The following is a 27,460-nucleotide window of genomic DNA, read 5'->3' as shown; positions in this document are numbered from 1 at the left end:
CCCCAAGTCCCCGAGAAGGACAGAAGAGCCTGCCAGGGCCCTGCTGTCCCCCTAGCAGGTGTCACCTTTGGTTACCATGCAAAGAGCTGAATGAGTTCACAGGACCCTTCCTCTACTACACAGAAAACAGGGAACAAGGACCGTTATTCCTTAACTTACAGCATTACCGTTTGCATTTTCCATCGAGAGCAAGATGGATGAAGAAAATCACTTTGAAGGGTTATGCTGCTTCTCCAGTGTGAACAATTCACACACACACACAACTTTTCTTCCCAGTTACACAGGTGTCTAAGTCATTAAAACAGAATCGAGTGTCTTAAGCAAAAATAAGGTAGCCTCAAATGCAAAAGAGCCTATGTCTAGTCTGACTGAAACATCTGTAGAGATAGTGCAGAGGACCTGATGTCAACATTATGGGTATCTCAGGGTTTGTTTTTTTCTTGAAACACACTCTGGACTAGCTCTAGTCTGGTCCCATGGGCTGAATGCTCATTTGCAGTTGGAACACATCTTCTAGTTTAGTTCCATCTGAAAGGAACCCAGGTCACAAGCTCCAAGACTGCTTCATGGTGTGAACCAAAGCACAGTAAGCAGGGATAATCAGGAGTATTAGGATTAGAGACTATGGTACAATGGGCAACAAAGAACTAGCTCTAGGAATAGAAAATACAGAAATTCAAAAGGCTTTAAAACCCAGTCAATTTCTGTTGTTAAATAACTCATCCACACACAAAGCATCCCCAAGTGACCAATCACACTTACCCCAAGGCTATGCTCTGAAACAGAAAAGTGAAGTTTACCTTGCCCGGAATGAGTCTTGAGAGGGATCACTTAAAACTGTAGACACCAGTTTTACTGCTGTGATGAATAAATTACTGCTGCATGAGTGTAGTTTAATTTAAGATCATTCTATTCCTCACCTATCGGCTTAAATATACTACACTACTTGCAATACTCAGACCAATCATTGGGATTGTTTCTTTAGCTATCCCCTTGGAAGGTAGCATAGGAGCATTAGCATTCCTCAATTCAAAGATCTTGTGCCAACTGCTTTTTAAAATTCCACAGATATTAGAATTTGGGACAATGAAGTCAGCCTCAAGGAAATCACCATCTTCCTCTAATGAAATTAGCAGTGCTTTTTAGGCACTTCCTCTGAAATGTGTTAGCAATGTTAAGATGAAACAGATGCTGAAAGTTATTCCTGATGACTGGCTCTAAGAAAAAAATCCTTTTTTAACAACCAGGCAGGTAGGAAATCATTAACACTCAACATTTTGGCGAGACTGGGTGATGTAACACTGCAAACACTGAGACTGGATTTTTTGAGATCCTTTTTGTCTCACCCACTCAAGTTTATTTCAGCTGAAAGGTGCGGAAAGAGGGAAAGGAGTGACACAAATTTTAATGATTTGTTTTCAGGCTTCTTGGTATAGGCTTAGGAATCTCTGTATTCGTGACAATTAATACAGGTGGTACAGAGATTATCCCACGTACTGTTTGAAAGGAAATGAACAACACCACCCGTGACACAGCTGAGAGTAGGCAGTGAACAAGCTTTCTTATGTTGCTTTGTAGCAAATCAAACCCTCTGAGACCAGTCTACAGATTCTGGAGAAGGAAAGGATTAAAGGCGTTGCTGTGCTTGCCCTTTATCACCCAGAATCCCTTTATCTATTTTTTTTTTTTTTTTTAGAGTCCCCCTCCCTTAATTTTTCCTGTGCTAGGTCAGTAATTCAACACCTTGAAGCTTTCAAATGAAAAGCTAAAATGACCTTAGTGCGTTGAATTATTAGCTCAGGATTAAAAAAAATAAAAGGCAAATGGTGGGGGCAGAGAATCTCTAAAAACAGAGGCCTTTTGATCAGAGCAGCATCCTGCAGTTTGCTGTAACTCAAGCTGGCCATTCTTATATAGTAGGAATTAAGGACTCCCCCTGCCAGGCAGGGCCCTATTAAAACACAATAGCTGTTTGAAAAGAGTAAGCAAGCTGATATGGATATAATAGGCCACATATTGGGGCCCCTTTCTACTCTGAAATAAAGCTGCTTTTTAGAGTTATGAGCTGGGAAACCTAGTATTCAGGAAGATGGGAAAGGGCATACAATGGAAGATGGTAAATAGCCCTGCAGAAGCCTTCCAAGGTGCTTAAGGGAAAAGTAAAGAAGCCTTCAGAGATAAGCATCAATCACCCAGGACTAGCTCTTTCAGTCTGATCAGGTGCTATTTCAGACCACATAGTGTTTCAGTCAGTCTGGAAAAGTCTTGCTGATACAAACAGAGATTTAGCTTTTACAGCAAAAAACACAGCAAGTAGCACACCACAGAGACAGCTGTGTGAATACCATTGTAACTAGTTTTATGGAGATCATTGCAAGTTGCTACCCAGCTTCCCTCAAAAACCCTTGCCCTTTCCCCCATAAACCTAAAATAAATAAATAATAACCCAATCCAGAATTGTAATTACACAAAGAAAGCTGCTAATTCTCCAGCTAATGTATTTAGTATTTTTTCCAAACAGGTCCAACTAGACATTTTGGGGCAAGAAGAAAATTCCTTATTGAACTGCTCTATAACCTTCTATATGCTGAAGGTATGGGAGATTCAGGTCCTCAAAAAGCTTTATTATCATACAGCCATGATTTCCATTCTTTGGCTACCTTTATTAACCAACAGATGTATTTTTGCCCTCCCTGTCACGCTGTGGAATTAATTCACTAGCTGCAAGATGCTACAGAAACCATGTAGTAAACCTGTGGCAAGGGACAGAAGATGACACAAAGGAGAGGAACACTATTAAAAATAAAAACAACACATGGTAGTGTTCAGATTTCCTGTGGCCTAACAACTCTGGAAGTAGTTATAGAACTAACATCAGCTGGAGATGGATTCTGATATCAAAGTGTCAATGACCACTGAAGGAAGAGTGGGAATCTGAAAATTATTCAAGACCTGCACCCATCTTGTACTGCTGAGACCAAAGCATAATGCCAAGGGAAGGCAAACTGGCTTCTCAGAGAGTTGAGGCAAAAGTATAAGCATCAGTAAAGGCCTGCTTGCTCCATTCTGCATGTAGTCTCCTGTATCTCTCATTGTAAGACAGTTCCATGTTTTATAAATTAGACTTAATTAGAAGGTAGCAGCACAACCATGTTTTGACTGTGATGATCCAGGAACTACTGAAATGTAATGTAATGATTGTTCCGAAGAGATTCAATACTGCTGTCACACATGCAGCTCCCATATTTACTTTTTTCAGTCTTGGTGAGACTGGAGAACTTCAGAAGAAGAAAAAAAAAAATGCAACTAATACTCTCTCACCTATTCAGTTGCCTTGGCAAAAACTGTTAGCACATCAAAGACTGAACAGCTTCCAATACTTCCATCATGGCAACAAATGAACCTTGCCAAAATTCCTTAATATAGATGAAGCATCATCATTTGACATTAATGCTAACTCTGCATTTAGAGATTGCTTAGTTAAACCACTTTGTGCTCACGACAACTGCTTGGCTACGGTGTTGACCAGCTACAGTTCGTCTAAATCATTTGAAGATACTCAGAAGGATTAATTTTGCAGAACATGAGGTTACTGAAAGTCTCTAAGGCTAATATATTCTGGAAGTAGAATAAAGTCTCAGGTGTTCTGAAAACATTCAGATTCCTAGAAACTAGAATATTTTTTTTTTTAAGAAAAGATAAACCAAGTTTTAAAAATGCATTTTTCAGGCAAGCTACACGACTTTCAGAGGAGGATGCAGAGACAGTTAAGGGATTTTATCCTGTAAAGGATAAGGAATCCTATTATGGGATCTTATCACATCCCATTGCTGCAGGCATTTGCTGATTTTTACAGGTTGACATATCCCATTTAGGAGAAATTTTATATTTGTTGGCCTTGTCCACAATGGAACACATGGTAGCACGGCAACTAGAAACGCTCCTCAAGATTTTCTGTGACACCACAACATTTTACAGCCTAAGAATGAATACAAAAGTCCTTCCAATACCATAAAACAAAAAAAGAAAACCTGCCCACCTCAATTCTGATCCATCCTTTCTTAAAGATCTTTCTGGGAAAAACAGTGTGTTCCTCAAACTTAAAACTACTTTATTCCAATTTAATAAAAAGCCTTAGAAGCTTAGACAGACAGAAGCAAAGAACTCCTATATACATATAGTACGCTAGACTCACACGAAAATGTTTCATTAAAACCAGAACTAAACCATATGAGTTAGTAATACAGAGAAAGGTACAGTTATTGATGAAGTTATGATGTATTCAGCAGTGGTTCTCTTACAGCTTGAGACATCAAAAACTTTATTGGAGGAAACAGTGTTTAAAAAAAAAAAACTAACAGAAAATGATAAAATTATGCCTTGTAATTCTTAAAAATAAAAAAAATCAACCCATATACTAAGGGAAAACACCCCAATGTGTAGCAAACTTCCTATGTTATTATGTTGCTCCAAAGCTGCTATTCACTAGCGCATTTCTACTGAACTTCAGGTGACAATTTCACATTACTAAACCAGTTTTCCTCCAAAAATTTAGAGAAGCTGCAGGAAATCCAATCCTTACAGCACGTGACCAAGGATGAAAAGAGATTACTGCATACAATCCACAGTGCTTATATAAAGCAAAGGACCATAAATAGTCCCCCTACATTTGTTGTGGATGTGTCACTATTTATCTTTCTCATTTTTTCCTATATATCCCTACACAATGACTCAGCAAGCACAGCTGAGTGGTTTTCCAGAATGATGGAGAACAATGCTTGTCAAAGAGTGATATCAGCACTGAATATCTATTTTGCATCATGGTGAGCTCTACTACAGACCTTTCCTTAGTGGCAGACTGACAACATAAGATTGCCACAGCTCACTAATTCTGACTGGACGACCCTTTCACTTCTGCAAGAACAGGGATAAGGCAGGAACTACCCAATACCACAGATATTAAAAACAGGTAGACTGATGGAGAAAATAAAATTAAATGAAAGACCCTCTGGCATCCCAAAAAGGATATCATGAGCACTGTAAAATACCCAACTGATGAAATGAATCATGGCAAAATAACTACAAGCAGCACATATACAGGAGGCTTCTTAAAGAATTTTCTTAGGAACAGCAATGACTTGCCTATCTATTCTGTTGCACTACTAAATGCAGACAGTGGGATGGACAGTGGAGTAGGAAAACTGTATTACAAATACACATAACCAAGCAAAACTACTTCTCTATTACTGTAGGACAAGGCCTCAAGGACAAGAGTCCAAGTACTGTTAGCCTGATGAATAGAGACGTGTTAGAACTTGTAGGGCACAAGCCCTGTGAACAAAGGAACAAGCTATACCGCAGACTCTTGAGCCATTGCGGTTGAGATAACCAGACGGTCAAAGAGGAACAAGCAGCCAGATAAGGGAAAGGATAGTGCCGATGAGGAACTTTGCTAATCATGAAAGTCACGTGAAGAAACCCCCTAATCTTAGAGTAGAAATTGTTGCTATGATAAGGTAAACTAATCAGTTCCTATTGTTTAAACGGTGTGTGTTAAATGTCAACCAATCAGTGTGGTTCACGCTTAAGATTTAACCAATCAGTGTGTAATATGTAGAAGGTAGAAATGTATATAAATGTAAGAGAATCACTAATAAACTGACATCTTGCTTGCATCAAGCTGCGTCCCGTCTCTTCATTCACCGTATATTACCTTCTAGTCAAGACCAGAGAGATCAAGTTTCAGCAAAACCTAGGATTTTGTCCTTTTCCCAATCTCTCTCTCAATTATCCAGACTTGTTTCAAGAATAAATTTACACATCTGAAGTGTCACAAAAGCCTGATTTTAACTCCCAGATGGGATTATGTATACATCTCCAAATTTGTACTAGCAACATTAACAACTATGATGAAAGGCAATAAAAAAAAAATTGGAAGCATAAACAGAATTATGTTAGAGTTATGAACTAAAACTAGACAGAAGATCAAACATTCTACTCTAGCCCAGAGGAAAAGCAGTGGACTCAAATACATACAGTCCTAATGCTTGTACCATTTGCCAGGTTTCTGGACTTGAGCTTTTGGAAAATTTCTAACATCTATTTATCAGTTATATTAGCTATCAACACTGCCTATCTGCAAAATAGCTTTAACCACCATTAAAGGAAGTTCAACTTCATAGCAAATACGTTGCATTTCAACATTCAAGGCTGTATGTAAGAAGGAATGCAAATATACCCGACTACGTAAGGTCTCTGTAAGGTAGTCAGTCCACTTCTGCCGCAACTGTTCTGACAAAGACCACAAATAAACATCTGATTTCCATGACATAAAGGAATGGGAAAGAAGCAGGCAGACTGCCCTGCTATACCAGTGAATATATACTAGAGGCATCATAATCTGACTATGCTGCATGTGAAAGTCGTGATTGCCTCTCTTCAAGAGCACAGTGCAGCTCAAGTCAGCGTATGAATGAGCGAAAGCTTATCTACAGATAACTACCCTGTGCTGACAAGATGTTGATATCAAGTGCTAACACTCATGTGCTGTAGCAAGTTCTCTAGATTTTTCTGTCACCGAAATGCTATTACAGTTTCCTGAGTGGAGTATATTATCACATACAGCACCAATGCTAAACATTGTCTTTCATCTTCAATTCTATGTTACCCCTCTGGCCACAAGCCTTCCGAGACTGTCCTGCTTACCAAAAAGCTTCTTTACCTTTTCCCCCACCCCATACTTCTTTACGAGGGTTTGGACTCACCTGCGAATCCACTCACCTGTAAGATTCTCAAGTACGTATGACCAAAACACTACATTTTCTAATATATTGGCAACACATACAAACTACAGTGGGAATCAGTGTGTTATTCCCATTAATACATGCATTTTATTCCAGCTGTTTACTCAACAGCAGTCATCCCAATCAGCATATTTGTCAGGCTAGGACTTGTTGCAATGTTTGTTACGAAGAAACAGCTCTGGGAAAACCAGGAATTCATAGATCCTGCCTGTCAGATGGAGATGCCAATGCTGTTTCTGCTGTCAAGCAATTCTATCATAACAACATAACGCTTCAGGTGTCAGATCTACAGGTTCTGGACAAAATTAACATAATTTTAATTACAAATAAACTGAATTATCCACAACCCCTGAATCTTCTGTAGCTCTCATACAAAACACAAACTCCATGTGCAGTAGACAAGGGATACTGAAATCCCATTTCCAATATGCGTTGAAGAAACTTAGATTACAAGGAAGAGACTTTGCCATTTGGACCTCTACAGAGGTAAGACTGGAAGGCAACAAATGGACTTTAACAGAAAGGCTTTGTGTCCATTAGCAACACTCTAAGCGAAGAAATATGCAACTATTATAGATTCGCCAAAAAGATTTATCAACAAATTCAGTCCTGCAAATCGATGTACTCTATGGAGAGTGACTTAGAAAATATCTCTCTCATAGCAACTTATTCACATTAGCTGCAAAATCTGCTCCTCAGAGCTTCTGGCACGAGTGCTGTGTCTGAGTGCATATATTCATTTTCTTTCCACTGATAACTGAAGAGCAAAGGAGAGGCGGACAGCACTCTTATGCAGTGCCCTAGGGATCAAGGAATCCCAAGTAAAAGCCTCTCAGGAACCATCAAGCACATTATCCCAGATGAGATTTTCAGCCCAAAGGGCTGCTTCACAGCTCAGCCACTGACAGCAGCAGCTTCATACTGATCACATGGCTCAGTGCAGTCTTGCATTGAGTGTGATAATTTTGTCTTTGAGTCTCCAGAGTAGAAAACATGCCAGAATCCTGACAGTATTTGAGGAACACATTAAATACTATTTTTACAATTGCTTGTAAGATTTTATCAGAGAGAATATCAACATTTTATGTAAGAACCAGAAAGTGCTGTTACTTCCCAGAGGCTACTGATTTGCTCAAACCCCCACAGAACTAACACTACAAAAACCAACAACCAACATCCCTCCCCTGAAGTCTTACTGAGAAATCCTAATGAATGGCTCCATCTCTTAGAAAGGGAATCTGGCACAACCTGTCAAAGCCCTAAGGACCTTCTCACTACTATTTTTGCTGTTTATACTACAATTGTACAAAGCACAGAGATGACATTCTACAATGCTAGATGCTGTAAAGCACATGCAGTACAATATCACTTCTGTCTTGAAGAGCTTATGCTTTCCTTGTGAACAAGACAGAACAAGTTACTGTAAAAAAGGGAAAGATGCAGAGCAGATGACAGCAAGATGACGACTATGATAAGGCTTACGTACATAGATGCAAAAAAAGAAAAAAATTGATGGCTCTAAGCTAATTCTGAGAATCTCTCCTCTTTATAAACAGATAATTCAGCTTATTTCCAGTTGCCAATTAAGGTTGTCTTCAGTGAGTGGCTTATTTCTCACGGGCATCCCATCTGTCCTGTTTCTGGCCCTTCCCCCCTGCCACCTGCCCCCAAGGGTACTGAGATTATTTTAAAGAGGAGGACATTGTTTATTCTACATATTTATTTAGGTAATGTTGTACAGCAGTACAGGACTGAACAAGCCAGAAGTTTTTCTGACACTGAAGCCTGTGTCACTGCTATTGCCAGAGAGCACCAAGAGAGCAGTATCATATTTGTCCCTAAGGAATGAGTTGAACAAATTGTTCCAGCCAATCCAGACAGCAGGAGAAAATGAGATACTTTCATTGCTAGAAGTTGATACTTCTCACCATGATAACATCTTCCTATACAAGGATCTCAAACTATATAGCACTGGCGGTCCCGTTAGTCTGAACAAGGCAAATGTTCCTTTGTGTAAAGCAGGGCTCTACAGACCTGACATTTTGAATTGCCAGGCACACAACAGATCTAAAAGCAGTAGTATGCAACCCCCAACCCCCCAAACACACACAGCACAGACACCTTCTCAGATAAATGTTATCAAACTGCCACAGAAGATCCAGTGGGGACACTTCAAATCAGAGCCAGCAGAAACACCCCTCAAAGAAAAAAGGAGATCTCAGACATCAGTTTGCAGAGCCCCATGGAAGTAGTGCTGCATGTGAAAGCTAAAAGCAAGATGTCTTTCTCAATCATGCTCCAGCTGGCAGGTGGTCAGGGAGACATCTCACCAGAAACAGAAGAAAACAAAAAGCGTTTTGGGAGACAAAAACATGCCTTTTCCTGTTTCTCCAGTTCACTTGTGTTTGGTTTATCAAACAAACCATAAAAGTGATAAGAAGAGTTTCCCGTCTGAGGTAAGTTATCACTGGTTAATATTTCCGAGCTTTCCAAAGAGTCTGGAACAGATTAGCACATCTACCTGCAAGCTGGGGAAAAAAAAGTTTTAAGCAAAGGGTTAGCCCAGAAGAAAAGCAAAAATTACTAGTAGGAAGTCTCTTGGTCAAAATTTTTTGTTGCTGCTTCTTCTAGCTGAAGTGAAAAAAAGACACACAGACTCCCTTTAAGATCCCAGAAAATATTATAAAGTGGGATGCTATGCACATTCCCACTGCATGATCAAATGCATTAGCATGGGGGCCCTGGTTTTCTTCAGCACTGGAAAGATCAAGAAAACAGGATGATAAATATTGTATAGGAGGAACATGTCCCTTTAAGATATGTTGGCACAGAAGTTAGGCTGGAAGAAGTAAAGCAGCATTAGTGTGTAATTACACAGAGGGCTTTCAAGAGTCTGCATTTCATGGAGATTCAAAAGCAAAGCAGAGATTCCTTGAGTTCGTAATGAACCAGTAGCATTTCAGGGTATCAATGAAATCAAGACCAGTCCTTAGAGAGGCATAAATTTTATTCGTTTAACTAAAAGATGTGGATTAATTGGCAGAAGGGTGATCGATCCCTATTCCTCTAAGAGTCAGGAGTGATTCAGATGAGGGGAGCCTCAAGGTATGCCCAAGATTGAAAGCAGATGTCCATATGACTAGGACAAATGAACAATGGAATAAAGTGGGAGAAAAAATATCCCTGAAGCCTAAAAATATTCTGGAAAGAGAACTGCAGAGACGAAGGTCAGCCCTCTACAATCAGCAGTTCTGGTGCTAGGCTGTGGATAGCAGTGGAATACATTCCCCATTTCATTTACTAGAAACTACTAGAAACACTCACTGCCTGCAAAACACTGCTTGATCCATACAGAGGACATAACGACATCATTTTCAGCTCTGAAATTTCATGCAGATAAGCTAAATCCCAACAAAATTTTCTTAATTACCCATAAAAATAGTTGTTGTAACCGGCACAAAGATTTGAAGTGAGTCATGGTGAGGTGGGGCATTGCAATGCACGATGGAAAGGCCATGACTGCTGCAAGAGAAGTCCATGGAACACCACTCTGTGGAAAATTGTGCTCTCTGAGATGAGTTTGGAGAATACCTGACACCCATCCTTGACACACTAACTTACTTCATTATTTCTCAAAAGTTACAGAAATTAGTATTTTATCCCATATATACTTAAAAAAAAAAAAAAAAAAGTCACTTGCTTGGACCTACCTCCTAGCTTTCTAAACCCTGGGCTTGGTCTCTTAATTTTAAGTGAGCATAAATAAGGGAAGTGCAGCGTGAAAAAGTGGACACACTAATATCAAGTCCCTTCATCTCAAATCATTGCAGCATACTTAAAAATATGCACAGGCCAATCCTCTCACTTAGAATAACCTGGAACAAGGAAAACAGTGGGAGAGTGCACACAAGCCTTCTGGAATCTCACAAGTTACCTTTCAGTCCGAAGATACCAAGATTAAAGATAAAAATCAGGATCGAGCTTATTTGCTTGGCAGAGCAATGCAGCCTTCAAAGCACAGCCTAAACAAATGTTGACAGTTGCATGGATGCACAGGAGTCTAACGGGCAGTAAGGGCTCACCACTAAGCCCTGGGAGCCAGAATGTTTGACACTTCCTTAATAGGAAGCTTTGTATTCTGAGTCTACCTACAGCCATACTGGCTGTCATTTATTCTCCACTTTAAACCAAGAATCCCACATTTCAAACCTTAAGAGTTTCGCAGCTCTCAAAATGACTAAGCCTGTTTGTGCTTTGGTACAGGGACACAGTTTGATGTACTAAACTTCAGACATACTATGAAAGAAAAAGAAAAGAAACAAAAAAGGAGAATGACTAGTTCTGTATTACAGAAAAAAAATGAACACACAGCCTTTTCCTGTCTTTCAAGAAATCAGAAGCTCCACAGAACACTCAGTGTGAACAAAAAGTCATTGTAGAAATTCACATCTTTCTTTGGAAATAAATGGGAAAAACATGATCTCCAGCACCTGAGTCAGAGGGTTGTGCTCTATGGGGGCAGTTTTGTTTGTCATAAAGATCTTGAATTATTGTTTATTCTTTCAAAGGTAGAAGAGGAATAGGAAGTGAAAAGATGGTTATCGTGTCATGACGAAGAAATACTGTAGAGAAGCAATGTCAGCAGTTTCAAAAACTGTGGAAGACCTCTTACTCACCATTTAATTTTTTCAGTATGTATGATCAGAAGTTCAGAAAAAGCCCTAACGTGTCAGCCTGAAGGTAGGTGCAAACCAAATCCAATCTGGATGACGATTTCAGCTGGGTGTTTCAAAGCCACATTGCCTTCAACTTTGGTAAAGAAATCCTGTTGGTGGGTGGAGGTCATTGTAGTCATGCTCTTTATCTTTCTTAAGCTCTTGTTTACTGACTATTTGTTCAGCTGACTAATGTCAGTATTACTTTCTGTGGAAACTCCTGTATATCAGATACAAGTATCGTGACTCCCAATCACATCAAGTGCACAGATTGTACCTTCATTTGTCCCCAGCACCTACTCTCAGTGATTATTTCTCCACAACCCTCACTTAACAGTGACCACTGCAATTTGCTCAGAACATGGAAGTATACTGTTCATTGACTTGTATACTAAGCATTTTTTTAATTTTGGTAGTCTAAAAAGAGGGAATGCATTTTGAGAGTTCAAGCTACTCTATAAACAACAACAAAAAATATAAATCTCCTTATAAAATCCACATAGTACCAAGTATTATTTGCTTCTAAAATAGATTTGAGGTCTTTTAAAGTCATTACTCATTCTGGTTACACTAAGCTACAGAGAAAGGTTAGCAATAACACTAAGCTGCCCTGATAAGCTGTTTGATTTTTCTAATAAAATTGCCATTATACTGTTTTACATGGGTCTTCCTGATTTTGCAACATGCATGATTCACGCCAAGTGAAAGTTGGAAGTGCTTTGTTGAGAGCAAAAGAAATAACGTACAACCAAGAAACCGTATTTTCTTGTTACAATGCCATCTACCTAGAAGATCCATTATATAAAACAGATGTAGCAAGATGGCCTGTGTCTTACCTCCTCTGCCAAGATGGTCAAAACCACACCAGTCTTGAACTGCTTGTTACCCTAGCTCAAAAACAGAAAACCCCAGACAAAAGATTAAAGTTTCCCCTCAGACTTGCTGCAGTATTTCTTTTACTTATTTACCAGTGAGAATCTCTGTTGTTCAAAAGTGGAAAATTTGCATGGGACAAGAAAATATAATGCAAGTTGTCCAAGCAAACTAGCAAGTTATACCTCATTTGGAAGTCAGAGGGACACTGGTGTGAAAAAAAAACAACAAAACCCCACCAAAAAAACCTCCCCAAAATGCAACTAAAAAACCCTGAAACTGTGGTCAAGTAAGATAGACAGCAGACAGACAGCTACTCCTATACTTTGAGATCCTCTTCCACTACTGTAGTAGAGATGGTTGTGAAATACCCTGCACATTAATTTGCCTCAGGAAAAGGTACCAGGAAAGGAAGCAAGCAAGAAAATGTTTTCAAATGGGCATCAAAACCCAGAAACATATAACCACTGCAAGCACAGGCATTACCAACAAACCTTTAAAGAAGCTGCCTGGAAGAATTTTAGACATGGTGCACAACATCAAGTTGGCAAAACATACAGCAATTGGCTGAGTCAACATCAACAACACTGAGGACCAGCACACAGCTTTTGCGCCCCCCACAAAAACCTTTCCAAACTACTAGGAAGAGATTATCTGTGCTGATTGTTATGTTCGTTATTTAAGGACTTACACAGGTTGTAAGGAAGACGCACTCTATTAAAGCATTCAACAAGACCACAATCACACAAGGAGACAAAATAGTTCAAATTCACATTCAGAAAAAGGAAGAATGAGTGCTGCTGAAACCAGGTACTGAAAGTGCTGTTTTTGATACTAACAGACCTGATAAAGACAAGCAGGGTTTGGCTTTCTATATGCTGTCTTCTACACGCTTTTAAAAGCTCTGCTCCCCAAAGTGACTGCTTCACATGAATGTCTGTAACAGAAGAGGTACTGAACTGTACGAAACCCATGCACGTTTCCGAAACATGCTCAGGCAGCCCTTGGCTAACCCAGTGAAATCCAGCTTTCACAACATAATCAGCATGTGTCCAGCTCCATTCTCCATGTACCCAGCCTGTTTCCAAAAGCCCCCCTCAGGCTAGCCCTATTGGCAGCGTCCTGATGTACTTACTATTCAGTGAAGAACCTGGCAATGCCATACTGACTAATATCTTCTCTGTTCTCCAGCAGCTGGCTCACTGCATCCTCCATGTACGTGAGGACATGTCTTTGAGCTGCAAATAAAAGACAGTAAGAGACAGAAATTAGAATACAAGGGGCCTGCAAAGTCCAGAGCCAGACCAGCCTAGTTGTGTGCCTTACACAACAAGCCAACAAGTATTTGCTCCCTCAGAGAGTAAAGGTTCCATTCTCCCAGATATGGATAGTAAAATTCCTGACCTAAATCCTGCTTTCTTTCCTGGCTACACAGAGTTAATTGCTAACAGTGCTGACCCTTTTTTAAAATCCTCTGAGATTTTGGAAGTGAAGGAAAGGAGAAAGAGTTGTGAGACTGCCTCGCTGGAAAATGCTTACTCAAGAGGAGTTCCTGATCCCTGTTCTGAGTCACAGCCATCTTTCCTATACAGATTGTCAATGCCCATATTGACAGGACTGTTGCAGAGCTTTAGGTGTTCCCTGCCCTTCCCTCCTTACCAAAGCCAAGTAGCTCTAAGTTTGTTCTGTAAAGTTTTTTTCCCCTAAAGGTGCAAATAAAAGTACATCTGTTTCCAAACAAGCACTGGTGAATGTTCTTGGAGTGGCAGGTGGGGAACATGTCTCAATGCCAAGGAAGATTTATAATGCTCAACAGTCAAGTCTCAAATAACTGCCTAAACCAAACATAAGGAAATTTCAGAGGTGGTGGATCTGCCAGTACCCAGCCACAGAACGCCACTCACTTATAAGACTTCTGAGTAAAGACAGTTTGCTACAACACAAACCATTTTGTTGCTTCTACAGGGGGCAGACTCTGTACTAATCAAGCGTTTTGCCAAGGAGGAAGCAGTACAGATTTGCCACTGAGCCCCTTTGATGTTTTTGGCTAGAAACCAAGCTGGAGCAACAAAGAGCCGAGTCTGGGGTGATGCGCCAGCTACCAAGCAGTAGACTTTCCAAACCTACGAGTTCAACAATCAGAAGACAAGTCACAACGAACCCAGGAAAATCATTCCTAACCTGGAAAGCACACAAACCCTGTTCCCAAAGCACACACCTCCATCCTAAACACGTATGCTACTGCACCTTTGCAAGTAGTGTCGTGTCCTAAAAAGAGCAAGAGAAAACCCTTAGGGGATATAGGAAAGGCAAGGGCTGTTCTTGCTCCTTGCCAATCTGCTCCAGACTTGGCAGCATCATCCCCTCACCAGCAACTGGCCAACCTCAGACCCACATCAATATTCTTCAAACCATTTTAATTTGCGCTTAATATCCTGGTAAGCATCAAGCCTGCGCCACTTGATGCACAGCATGGAAGTCCCTTTCATCTTAGTGTGGGGCAGGTGGACTTCAAGAGAGGCCCGGAAATTATTATTCCCAGTGGATACAGTGATTAAAAGTATGTATGAACATTGATTGCTATCAGGGGATTTCTCTGCCTAGAACACTTTTCAGGACAATGGTAAAATTGGTTAAGCACACCCTGGAAAATACCTTGCAGCTGATAGCAAAATGGTGAGCCAAAGGTTCAAAGATATTATCTGGCACTAAAAGATACAGGGCGTAGCTTTATTTAATTATTTTAATGCAAAGGAATAAATTTAATTTATGTGAGTGATTAAAGAAAAATAGCTCTGCGCACCTGTGTCCCCTGAGGGAGGAATGAGTCGTGCAGCTCAGTCACAGGCTCAAGATAACAGCAACTAGGTAACTTTATTTCAGCTCATCCTTCCTCCCTCTTCATTATGCAGCCCATCTTGCACTCAGAAACCGTCTTCCCAGGCCCCTCTCAAACTGTCAGTGGTACCAGATCAAGCCAGGAAACGTACTAGCAGACAGGCTTCCACTCATCCCAGCCAGCAATAAACTTCTGGTCAGCTGCAAAACCATTCTCCAATCTTCGTGGGAAGGCATACAGTCCCTTCATAGAACAGCCCCATCAATGAAATATATTTTTGTTATTTTACTTCTTTAGAGTCATTAACCTCTCCCCTAAAAGCCTATGGGAATAGACAGGCATGGTCCCACAGTGCTACACAGCCCAATGTGACTGACCTCTGTAACAAACACCTTTAAGTCTGCTCCTGGAGAATAAATTAACTTTCAACCCAGAATTTCAGAAATTTCTGTCACACTTAAAAATGCACACAAATGTATACGGGTCACTGTTGAATACAGTTGCTGATAAAAGACTATTTCTGTTAAACTTTTTGTTGCATGGCCTGACAAAGAACCTCTCTCCCTATTTCCCAGGACATAAGCAGAGGTGTAGGGGAGGGAAGAAATTGGTGAGCAGAGAAGGTGAAAGAAAACAGCATTTCCTTGAGAAGTCTCTCTCTTCGGCTGCCGTGCTGTTTTCCAGGTAGCCCAGTTCACGCCGCCAAACCAAATTCCAGCTCTGGCTTCCTGTTCGCTGGCTGCCCAGTTCCACGGAACGGTGCAAGTAGTATCTTTTATAACCCAACCAACTCTACCCTACACAGAAAAGTCACAGAATAAAATCTAATTTGCAGGCAAGTTCTAGCAGGCCAGAGAGGCAAAATAAGGTGCCAGGAGTCTGGTTATAGCAAAATAGTAGTTCCATAATTTATACAAGTGGTACTTTCCATAACAAACACTGGAACCATAATGGAATATTAACTATTTATGCAAACAGTTAAAAATCTGTGGGGTCCTGTGCAAAATAAATGAGGTGATTCACACATTTTAATAGTTTTTGAAAATTCAAGCCGATGATGGTGTATTGGTATGCATGTTGCTCATACTTTTGAGGCCCACTTTGTAACAAGGCAGCAAGTCCAAATCAGAATGTAAAGCCCAAATACTCACACAACTGTGCTATTACAGCTTGCTGTCTCATTTTCTTCCCGATAGTATTCCAGTATACTGCACCTTCCACAAAGGAGGTATTACAACAGGTTATTACCCTCAGCGCTTATTTATTTATGGCTTATTGCAACAAAGGCTCTCCTCCCTACTCATACAAAACTTTCCAATGCAACCCACACTTGCTAAAGTGGAATCCCACGCAACTACCCCAAACGGTAAGGGTGCCTGCCATATTCACTTGGTAGGTGCTACTCTTTGCTGTCAAATTTAAGAACAGGCAGCTTTCACAGAAGGATCCAACAGAATAAATTCACAGAAGAGTCTTCAGGTAGCCCATAACCTGATGTTAAGTAGATACCTTTGCACAGAATATCTTAATTCTTATCACTAAACCACTAGCAGCAATTTTACACTTATAACTTCAGTCCAATCGCTAGCAATACATACAGTACAGCTCCTCCAAAGTTGGTTACTGTAGCACTTAGGAGAATGGCCTCTGATGGTATTACCACCACATTCACATGCTCACACCCCACCATCACTCATATGTCCAATGTTTAAAGTGAATTTTGGAATTAATGCACTTTTGGCTCAGAACCGAATTCAGGGCTGAGCAGAGGCTGTTCAATTCAAGCGTGGCCAGACCAAGTCATATAAATCTCCTCCAGCTTACAAGTAAAAGACAAAACAAGGATTACATCCACCATCAATTCACAATCTCTATGGACTTCACAACAACAGACTAGACAATCACAACTAATTCCATTTAGACATAACTGCACCAAATCAATTTGCATGTGTTTTTAAAGTAGTAAAAGCAGACCTTTTACAAGCCACCAAATGACTTGTTTCAATCTTCTTATGAGAACAAACAACCTGTTAATTCACAGGCTTGATTACAAATATTGTAAAAACAAGCATTGATACTTAAAAAATCTTGAAGGAAAAGGAAAATCTAACACAAACAATACCACTGCATGAAACAGAATATATACAGTGAGATTCTCAAAGCCAGAAATTCAGGAGGAAGGAAGGACATACACATCACTTGTAGGTAATGACATTGCATACGTGTAATATTTATTATTATCAGTAGGGCTCAAGAACGGAGAGGACTAAGACCTTGGAAGTGCCACAGTACTGTTTGTGTCAGTTACGCGATACCTACTTCAGCACATACTGGCAACACAATCACATTAACCATACTGGTTTTGCACATGTTTCCCAGTTTTACAACTTAGATGCATCTCCTTAACGCTACATTGGTAAGAAGCTTCTCTTTCCAACAAGTTTGCCTTTTCTAAAGGCAAAGAAGAAAAACTGAAGATCAGTATACCAGCACACTTACCAAGAAGTGATGCTGCCCGTTATACTTGAAAGAAATAGCAAACATGGGACAGCCAGGAGGTATAATAAAAATAGCAGCAGATGCCACAGAAGAAAAATAAAGTGCGCCAAACGACCTTAAGAAAGAGTACGATTGGAATAAATTGGTATCAGATAGTAAAACACATATCACATACATTGTTTAAATAAGCAGCAGAACAGAGCCCTACAGCAGAGGTGAGGCTTTATTTATCAAATTATTATCAAATCAGCTAGATACATTATTGCTCAACTCTTCATGAGATGATGCCTTCTGGAATGTGAGCTGTCTACCAAAACAATTTGTACCACATACACATAAGAGGGTTTTTCTTTTTTATGGCTGGTTCATTCCTGGCATAACTGAATACATTGAAAAACCAGGAGTGGGAATTCCTGGACAGTAAGACCATTTGCCGCCTCCTCAACTGAAGGGCTGAAAATACACACTATTTGATGCAATTAACGTTATGATTCATTCCAGTTATCAGAAGTTCAAGAGTATAACAAGCTTTAATGTATTTGTAATATTTCTGGCATTATTTTTTTTTTTTAATTTCTGAGAGCATATTAAAGTAACAGGTAAACACTCTGTCAGAATTTATTCTAAACTGGAGCCTAAGGACACTACTGTATCACGCACATTGGAAAGGCACATCTACAGTAACACAGAATCAATTTCATGCAATTATTACCCAAACAGTAATGAAGCAAAAGGGAATTAGTAAGGATACAAACTGCAAGAATAAAATCATGTCAACTCTGGAAGTTTTTCCAGCATTAATGGTCTTTCAGGATGCTCTTTTTAAACTTTTCCAATATCATTAGGGATTTAATCTCTTCAGATATCACTAAGGAATGGCCTGAGCAAGAGAGGTATGTAAACAAAACAATCAACCTAAAAGCTAAATCACTGTACAGCTGTAGCTCCTTCCAGCTTTGCACAGCTTCACAGTGTAATTTCCTATTAACCCTCAAAAAAATTGTGTGGGTTTTGTTTTTTTTTTTTTAAGGAAGTACAAGTAGACCCTGTCATACCAGAGATAACACTACAATGTCTGACATGCGCTGTTTACTCACGAACACATGCTAAGTGGTCACACATCATAACTACACCTTATTTCATATGTTCACAGTTTCAAAACCGCTTTCAACAACAAAAAAAAATGGAAGTATAAACTGAAACATTTCTTAAATCTTGACCATAACTGAAAATTTGTTTCAAACAATTAATGAGCATATTAGTCACAAACCACAACATTGTACTCTTTCAGTTTGCACTCATGAGGCTGCACACAGACCGACTTAATTGTCCAAGTCCTTCCAGCAGACCATCTCCTGCAAGATGTTGTACAGCTGCTAGAAATCACCACCTCGCCAAGGAAAAATTCTTGGACTATCCTTTAAAAAAAAATTACTTAAATCTGAATTTACACAGTGTATTGTTAACACTGTGGAAGTAATTGCCATCCCAGCTTGTTAGAAAGCATTAAGTACCCTAATGGCTCCCTACCTATTGATACTCAAATGCAGAAGGACTGTGTACTCTCCAATACTGGAATTATACCTACATCAGGATCAGATTTCACCTGTTACCTTTCAAGCTAAGATGGAAGTCCTAGCGCAACAGCAGGTTTGGGGATGAAACCTCCATCTTTTGGAGAAAGTACTACAGTGAGTCTAAGAAGATTCAAACTTGACTTAACATTTCTACAGGCAAACTCACGCATCAGTGGGGAAGTCATTCGTCTTCTACATTATACTTCTGCTATCTGGACAACTGAACAATAAATAAATAAATGTTTTTTCTTATAAAGGCATTCTCTTCTCATTTTTAGACCATAAGCTCTTTCAGACACAGTGCCTCACAGAAGCTCATCAAGTACCTGGACTAAGAGAAGACTCAGTGTCAGCTGAGATGCCTGGATAACAACATGACCTATACATTGATTATGCTCTTAAAGAAAACAATTGCACTTGGACTTTCCAACTTAATATTTCTTAAGACCATTCAGACAAAGAGTAAACCCCAGTGTGGTGAAAATTCATTAAATTAATTACTGCTTATGAAAAAGCCTTTGCCTTTAATTAGGGATCACTTAACTTGGACAGTGAGCTCAGGAAGCTCAAGGACAACTTCAATGAGCAGGTGGTGCTTGTCCTGAGCCCCTCAAACAAGCAAGATATGAGCAGGAACAGCCAGACAATCAATATTGTGTGCAGCTGTGTCATGACAGTAACTCCACCATGCTCGGGCATCTGGCCAACATCCCTGGCATGTGTGAACCTTACGAATCATGTGATACTGCATGCCTGCACTAAGCCAAAATGCAAAGGTTTACATACGCTAGGTGTGTAAACTATTTTTGTTTTTCACTGAGTATAAAGGTGGCAAGCTCCAGGACTGGGTCAGAAGCCTCACCTACAGGTGGACACACCACATAGGAGTTTTCCCAGTTACCAAGGGACTCCAGGAAGCCAGCTGCAACAGAGCTTCCCAGACAAAGAGTGGGCTTGTATGATGTTAAGGTGGTAATTGGTCATATATCCTTTTCTTAGACTCTGTGATGATTTGATGCTTTCCTCCTATTGCTTTTTTATCATATTGTGCATAACAACTAATACTGTTTCCTTTTATCATAGTGCATGCTATTTTTCCTTTATTATAGTGTAATATAATAAACTGCATTTATTCTTATATGTGATTTGGAATTCATTTTTGCTTGGTATCCAGTCAATCAGCAAAACACCTAGGTATCTGCAAAGTGTCTACTGAAGTTCTCTGCTGGGAGCTACTCAGTTTTGTAAAAGCACCAATACCATGGAATTCTTTCTAATCATGAAGCCCAAGACCTCTTAGGAGAAAGGAGGCAACACAGCCATGTTTCTGGCACCTAACAGCCCCATGCTTTACTGATAAGATACTTGCCTAAGAGAGTATTTCTGTTCTTACATGTCTTATATTGGCAAAGGAAGAAAAGAAAGAACATCCTGGAGCTGGAGAGTAGAGGGAAGGAGAATACAGAGAAAAATAAAATTCAGAAAAATGTGTAGTAATCTGTGGCTTTTTCTCCCTAGCAGGAAAGGCAGGGAGGGAATACAGTTTGAAACTTCAGAAGACAGCTGCATGAGCAGAACAATACACTTAGTGCTCCATTGCCTGCTATAAATAACTGAGCAATCACCAGTTATTAAACCATAATGAGGAAGGCATGGAAAAGTATCTCAAATAGGCCTCATTTTGCCTACTCTAGTTTAAGTCTCATCCATCAAACGAGAAACACATTTTCATCACTATCCCCAAACACTAAATGTTGTTTATTCAGTGGAAATACTGTTTAAAATGTCCTACTAGTTACAACATCTTCACGGTAGCCTTTCTGCCAACTCAACAGACCTCATCTCCTTTCCTATTCACTATCGGTCATCTCTGTTCTTCTACTTACTGTCTCAAAGTCATTGCAGCATGAGACACATTGCCCTGATTTTTATTTTCCAGGAACTCTGGTGTACCAAAACTTTGCAATTATTTTTCATCTTAAGTGAATGCTTAATTCTCTTTATGTTTACTTCTATTCTAACTCACAAATGTTTTTATTTCCCTCTTTGCATCCAAATTGGATGTGGGAGAATCATCTCAAATAGGATTTTTTTTCCTATTTTCCTGAAAAAAAATACGCAGCAAGTACCATGTAATGTTATTTGGGCCACTCATTTTATTCATTGGCCTGTCTGTGATATTGAAAAAAGAAAAGAGGAAAAAAGTTAGGTGAAGCTTGCCCATTCCAGGTCAGGAAAGATAGTGCCACCTGATCTGGGAGACTCACAGAATACCTTAAGTGGCAGCCTATGGCAACGCAACTTCAGAAATAAATGACAGGAAATGAAATTTACCACAATTGTTTATAACCCCACATCAGACAATTATATTAACAAGACTTCGAGGCATGCAACAGAACAAATCCAAAGAATGGCGATTTCAGAATGCCAGGTCAATGTAGAAAACATAAATCAAGTTACGAAAATCCTGGGGAGGTGTGTTTACTTTGGGAGGCAGAGGAGACTGCTGAGGTTTTGTTTGTTTTTTTAACCACCTTCCTACTGCTAATACACAATTCCTTCAGTAGGATCTTCAGCTGTCTGGCAAGATACAAAGTTGCACAAAGACAAACATTGTTATTGGTAACATTTACTAATGTTAATAACATGAACATTATATAAATAACAATACCATCAGGTAGCAGAAACTTTTCCCCCTCTAATAAACAACAGATACTGCAAACCAAACAGAAAAACATAGTAAGTGATCAACAGAACAGGCTCTTATACAAGTTATTGCTCAACCTCACATGCTCATGGGTCTTTTCCTGACCCCAATGTCAGAATAATTTAGACTGTTTTGTAAAACAAAAAAAGGGAAAAGTAGATCAGCATGCGGAACAGAGATAAAAGGAGGCTCAGTTTAAGTAGGCTAATAAAGCTGCTCACACCTAACAATCCTGCACATCTCTTAGAAGTCTCATTTCTCAACTTCAGATGTGAAACAGAAAACTGGTTTATTCCTACACTTTAAGGACTTTTAGTCTGCTTCCTAGATTGTTTTGAGCGATTCAATCCTTACTGACAAGTTTCACACTAGTAAAAGTTAAGTGCCTATTTCATTAAAAACAATTAAATGAACCTAAAACCAAGTTGGCTCATTAAAAAAAGGAAATTCTGCAAGTTTCAGCCTACAGCAACTCTAGAAAAGTTATGAGTCTCTCTATAAACGTTGCGGTTGAACATGCTGATGTAGTGCGATTTGAGTAGCACAAACCCAAAGGGTGTATCTACATGGCACAAGCCACACTGTTCTCAAATACCTGAACTAGCTTCAGAAGTGACATTGGCAACAAGAACTTCAGCAAAGTGATTCTCCTGAGAATCACCCCAAACAGAGCACTAAAACTCTTTATTTCTGCTTTGAGTTTCCTTAACACAGGATAGCACTGCAGTTATGTACGTATACGCGACGTACACAAAGAGCAGCCTAGCAGCAAGTGCACGGATTCTACTCTAAGAGAAGTTAGATCACTCCTTTGCTTAAATATTTAATCTCTCTTTAGTGCTATGATGTGCTGTGAAAGACAGTTGGATGCCCACTCTTTGACACTATTGCTAGGCTAAACAAACTCAGCTCTTTCAGTCTCCTCCCTGCAAGGCAGGTTTTCCATTTACTGGAAGCCAGCAGTGTTTCTCCAGCCTTGTTCCATTTTGACTTATCAGAGACAGCAATATTATGATGGAACAAGCAGCGCAAACCAATCCATGCCATTTCTGACCTTCCCTTGTACAAGAAAGCCACAGTAAATTATGTATACCTTTATAATAGTTATTACCAAACAGCCTCTTGGGCCTAGAAAGTAATGGCTGAAGAGTTTCACTTCAAAAATATTGTCTTGAACACATTCCAAATGCTTACTACTTGTAATTCATCTCCTCTTTAGCAATTAAATGAAGTCATATTGAATTTATTCCATCCTAATTATTTTTATTTGACACATTAACATTGAATCACTTTGCTCCTTAGTTTCCTGGAATATCAAGCAATAACACAAACTGTTAGAGCAGGCTTAAAAGGATGCAGTCGCCAAGACAGCGGCTGCTTCATAAATTATTTCCATTTTATGCAGGAAACATTACTTCAGAAGAAAAGCCAACATTCAAAACCATCTCCTAACAAAAGAACGAACACTCATTTCCAATGTTGGAATATGAGCATAAAATACAGTTGCTCACATAGACCTGCGAGCAAAACAGATTGATAATGTGCTAAGTGAGGTTCCAGCCTGCCAGGGAGCAGGTGCCCGTTGTTTGTTCCTACCCACACCGTGCAGACGAGGCGGGGAGCAGGCCGCAGCTCCCCCCCTCAGGCCGCTGCCCACCCCCCTCAGGCCTCCGCTGCCTTCACGGGGACCACCGGAGGGGAGCTCCCTGCGCCCCAGCGGGCCCCGCAGCCCCCCCACCTCAGGGGAGCACCCGGAGAAGCAGCTCCCTACACACCGGGCTGCAGCCCCCCCTCCCCAGGCGACAAGGCACACGCGGAGTCGCTCCGACCCAGCCGGGGGGCACGCCGCGGGCCTCAAGCCGCTGGCCCGCGGGAAAGCTGGGCCGGGCCAGGCCGCGGCCATCCCCGGCCCCGCCGAGCCCTCCCCACGGCGGGCCGCAGCACACCCGGCGGGCGAGACCCTCGGGGCGCCGTCCCGCTCCTCACCCAGGTACTCGGGCCCCGGCAGCGAGAGCCGCTCGGAGCTCAGCATCCTCCCGCCGCTGCTCCTCCCCAGCTTCCGGCCGTTTCCAAGGCGCCCGACGCTCCCAGCGCTCAGGGCCCGGCGCCGCTCGGCCGCTCGGCCCGGCTGGGAACACGCCCCCGCGCCGCCAGCGTTCCGCGCCCAAAAGCGCCCGGGCACGCGCGGCTGCCTAGCCCCCGCCTCGGCCCTCGCCTCAGCCCCGGCCCCCGCGTCAGCCCAGCCGCTCCGCACAGGTCAGGGCTGCGGGCCAGGCCGGGAGTTGCCTGGTGGGAAGGGTCCCTGGAGGATGGTGGTGACATGGCGGCCTGCCCCTGAGGAAAGGGGCTGCAGGCAACATGGCAGCCTGGCTGGGAGAAAGGGGTGGTGGGCGATGCCCAGGGCAGCGTGCTTCAGGGCTGAGGGGCGCCTCAGCGGGGCAAGGGTGAGCGAAGCTGAAGAGCCAAATGGCAGAAGGAGATTTGCGTGTAAAGGCATTCTGGTTAGATTTAGGTGGGAAACCAGGAGGTGCCTAGTGCCAAGGGCTGTTGGGCCTACAGCTGTTGGAAAAAAGACTCTAAATGTAATAACTGGAGCGCTGGGCCCAGTGCTGGGCTCCCCAGTTCCAGAGGGACAGGGAGCTGCTGGGGAGGGGCCGGGGGGCTGCGAAGGTGGTGAGGGGCTGGAGCATCTCCCCGGGGAGGAAGGGCTGAGCGGGCGGGGGCTGTTCAGCCTGGAGAGGAGCAGCTGAGAGGGGATGTCACCCACGGCTGCAGGTATCCCCGGGCGGGTGCCCAGGGGACGGGGCCAGGCTCTTCCCAGCGGTGCCCAGCGACGGGACGAGGGGCACCGGGCACAAACCGCCACACGGCCGGTTCCCTCTGAGCAGGAGGGAGAACGTGTGTCCCTGGCGGGTGGCGGGGCGCTGGGCCGGGCTGCCCAGAGCGGCTGGGGAGGCTCCTGCTGCGGGGCCATGGTGCAGCCTGCGGGGAGAGCCTGCGGGGGGGGATGGGGCTGGGGGCTCGGGGGGCACTGACCGCCCCAGCCTCCCTGTAATTCTGTGATTTGAAAGCGAACGGTAATAAGTTAATGAAGGGCACTGTGTAGCACCCTTGTCCCAGAGAGCAGGGGCCGAACAAGGTGACCAAAGAGGTCCTCTCTAGCTGCATCCAGTCTGTACGATACCTGTGCTGTTTTCTGCAACCCTTGTGCTCAGGAGAGGGATGTATGGGGAACGTCGGAAATCATCCTTTGTTCACATGGAAGTAGAAACGAGCAGAAAAGTCCTGAGCCAAGGGGCGCTTTCTGTTCTTGTCTGGGAATGACCCTTGTTGCAGGGATGTAGGAGAGGCAGAGCTCTTCTCTTGGCTGCAAGCAGGCGGGCTGGACTCCTCTTCCCCAGAAGCTGATGGAACAAAAATTCCTAGATTACTTTGAAGTTTCTTGCATCACCATTAGAAAAATCCCAGCCCAGGATGTAATCCCAGTAGTTAACAAACAAAACAAAACAAAAAAAAGCCAAACCTGGAAGTGGTGTCTATGTTTTTACTAACAAATGCAAAAGAACAGAAATTAAATAAACCACTTGTGCATGCCTATAACCTGCCTTTATTCCACTGGAGTAAAGAGCTGAGTATGGCTATTGGCAACTCCATTTTTAACCTATACTCAAAGCACTGCCACAGTTAAAAAGAGCAAACAGGATGTTACAACTTTACCTATTTATATTCCCCCATGAAATTGCCTGGACCGCTCCACTGTCTTTGGCTTCTTTGGTCTTTAAAAGGCTTAGATATAAATATTTCAAAGATGAGCAAAGAGAATAATTTAGGGAGCAGACAATGAGACGCTCCAGCATGAAGAATGATACAAAAAATGTAAGATTGTCTTAAAGGGGATAGGCATAACATAAAAAAAATCATGTTATCTAAAATGATTTGTGTTACAGTGAAGCTCATTAAAAACTCAGATTTGTCAGTTTTGTGCATTTTGTTACAGGCTTTAAATTTAAAGCTGGGAAATTTTTTGTAAGAGGTACTATTAGGTTATAGGATACATTTAACACAGGTATTTTTGAGGCCAGGGCTTCAGAACTTAGAAAAGTAGGTATTTTCAAGCAGAATGAGAAGACACAGGATTATGTTGTTATATATAAAATCATGGAGAAAAAAAGAGCACAACATCTGTAGGAATATGAAGTATCCTACTTCACAGTGAAGCCAGTTGTCTGGGGTTTTAGAAAACATCTTTCCTAACATGATGTCTATTCCATAACTGCTTGCTTTAGGGTTTCTGGCAATTTTCAGTGAGATATCTGGTTCTAGGCCACTGTCGGAGAGGAGAAACAGAACTTGACAGACCCCCTGTGATCATTACGTTCAACAGCACAGTTCCTGCACTTCTAACACTAGAGTCAAGATCTCTGTTTTCATGAAGCAATCCTTTATCATCAGCCAGGCAATTTCACTGGTGTTCAGAAGCCAAATCTAAAAGCCTTCGTCTCCCGTATCGGTAGTCAGCTGAGCTGGTAGGAACCTTCCACAGGTTGTGCACTGTTTCTTTTTTTATTTTTTAAACCATTTCTGTAAACCACAGTTTATTCTTGATCAATATCTGGAGCAGTCATTTACAGAAGGCCTTTACAGTCCAATTTTAAATACTACATTCTAATATCTATCCGGGATTTTTTTTTCTTGTTACTTTTTGGTTTCTATGGGTTGGGCTATGTTATTTCCTTTAAACCAGCTAAGGGAATCCTTTTGGACAATGAGCCCTTTTGTTGTTTTAATAATGACAAGTTTCAGTAGTAGTGGCGCCTGACTGTTAACAACTCAAAGAAAACTATATAAAAACAAGATGTTATTTCTGGAGCCATTTATAGACTTTCCTGTTTATTATTATTTCTCTCTGACCTTGCCAGAGCCAGGATTAGGTGATATAACAGATCAGCTGCAGCACTCACCTGTTCTCTCACATTCATGACCTGAAAAGGGACAAATGCCGCATGCCTGGCCATAGGTATTAAGTTTGTTTTCCCATGTTGATTTTAGAACCCTAGACTAGTGCATTTTAATAAATAAAGCAGGCTTTTCTGGGTCACTGGAAAACATCTGCAAGTTTAATAGCTGCCCCAAGAGGGGCAAATCTACCACAGGCTTAATGTTCTTTTGGACCCAGCTGGAAGAGTGATGGTTGAAAAAACCCTTTTTTTCTCTGTCACAAGCCCTTGGTAGATTATCAGAGGTGCAGGTCTCACTTCAGGGCAAGCATATGGAGTACACTTTTAGGGTCACCATCTGCCCTGGGAATCATGATGGTGCTTACATCTCTTAACTAAAGTTGCTGAGTTTTGTCTACCAGGGATATTTAGGTATCCAATCAGTCTTTCAGGGAGGATCAGCTGGACTACATCGATAACATTTTGTTCACAGCCTCTTCCAGAGTTAAA

The 27,460-nt window shown here is 41.5% G+C and overlaps 2 protein-coding genes across 2 annotated transcripts in view; one reads left to right on the top strand and one right to left on the bottom strand.

The window, feature by feature from the left end:
- Positions 1 to 24,153, bottom strand: part of CSTPP1 (centriolar satellite-associated tubulin polyglutamylase complex regulator 1) — an 85,056-nt gene extending 60,903 nt beyond the window's left edge. The window contains exons 1-2 of the mRNA XM_080395782.1: positions 24,000 to 24,153; positions 13,527 to 13,629 (exon numbers count right to left, since the gene is read on the bottom strand). Coding sequence (XP_080251908.1) covers positions 13,527 to 13,629; positions 24,000 to 24,045 — 149 coding nt within the window. The 5' untranslated portion in view covers positions 24,046 to 24,153. The remainder of the gene's footprint in view (positions 1 to 13,526; positions 13,630 to 23,999) is intronic.
- A 36-nt stretch (positions 24,154 to 24,189) lies between these two features.
- The window catches only part of LRP4 (LDL receptor related protein 4), a 97,517-nt gene continuing 94,246 nt past the window's right edge, over positions 24,190 to 27,460 (top strand). Inside the window, exon 1 of the mRNA XM_080395667.1 lies at positions 24,190 to 24,269. The gene's annotated coding sequence lies outside the window, so the exon portion shown is untranslated. The remainder of the gene's footprint in view (positions 24,270 to 27,460) is intronic.

Source organism: Falco punctatus (assembly GCF_963210335.1).
Source record: "Falco punctatus genome assembly, chromosome: 7".
Taxonomy (NCBI): Eukaryota; Metazoa; Chordata; class Aves; order Falconiformes; family Falconidae; genus Falco; species Falco punctatus.
The sequence above is the reverse complement of the archived record's forward strand: the minus strand, read 5'-3'. Positions and strand labels throughout refer to the sequence as shown.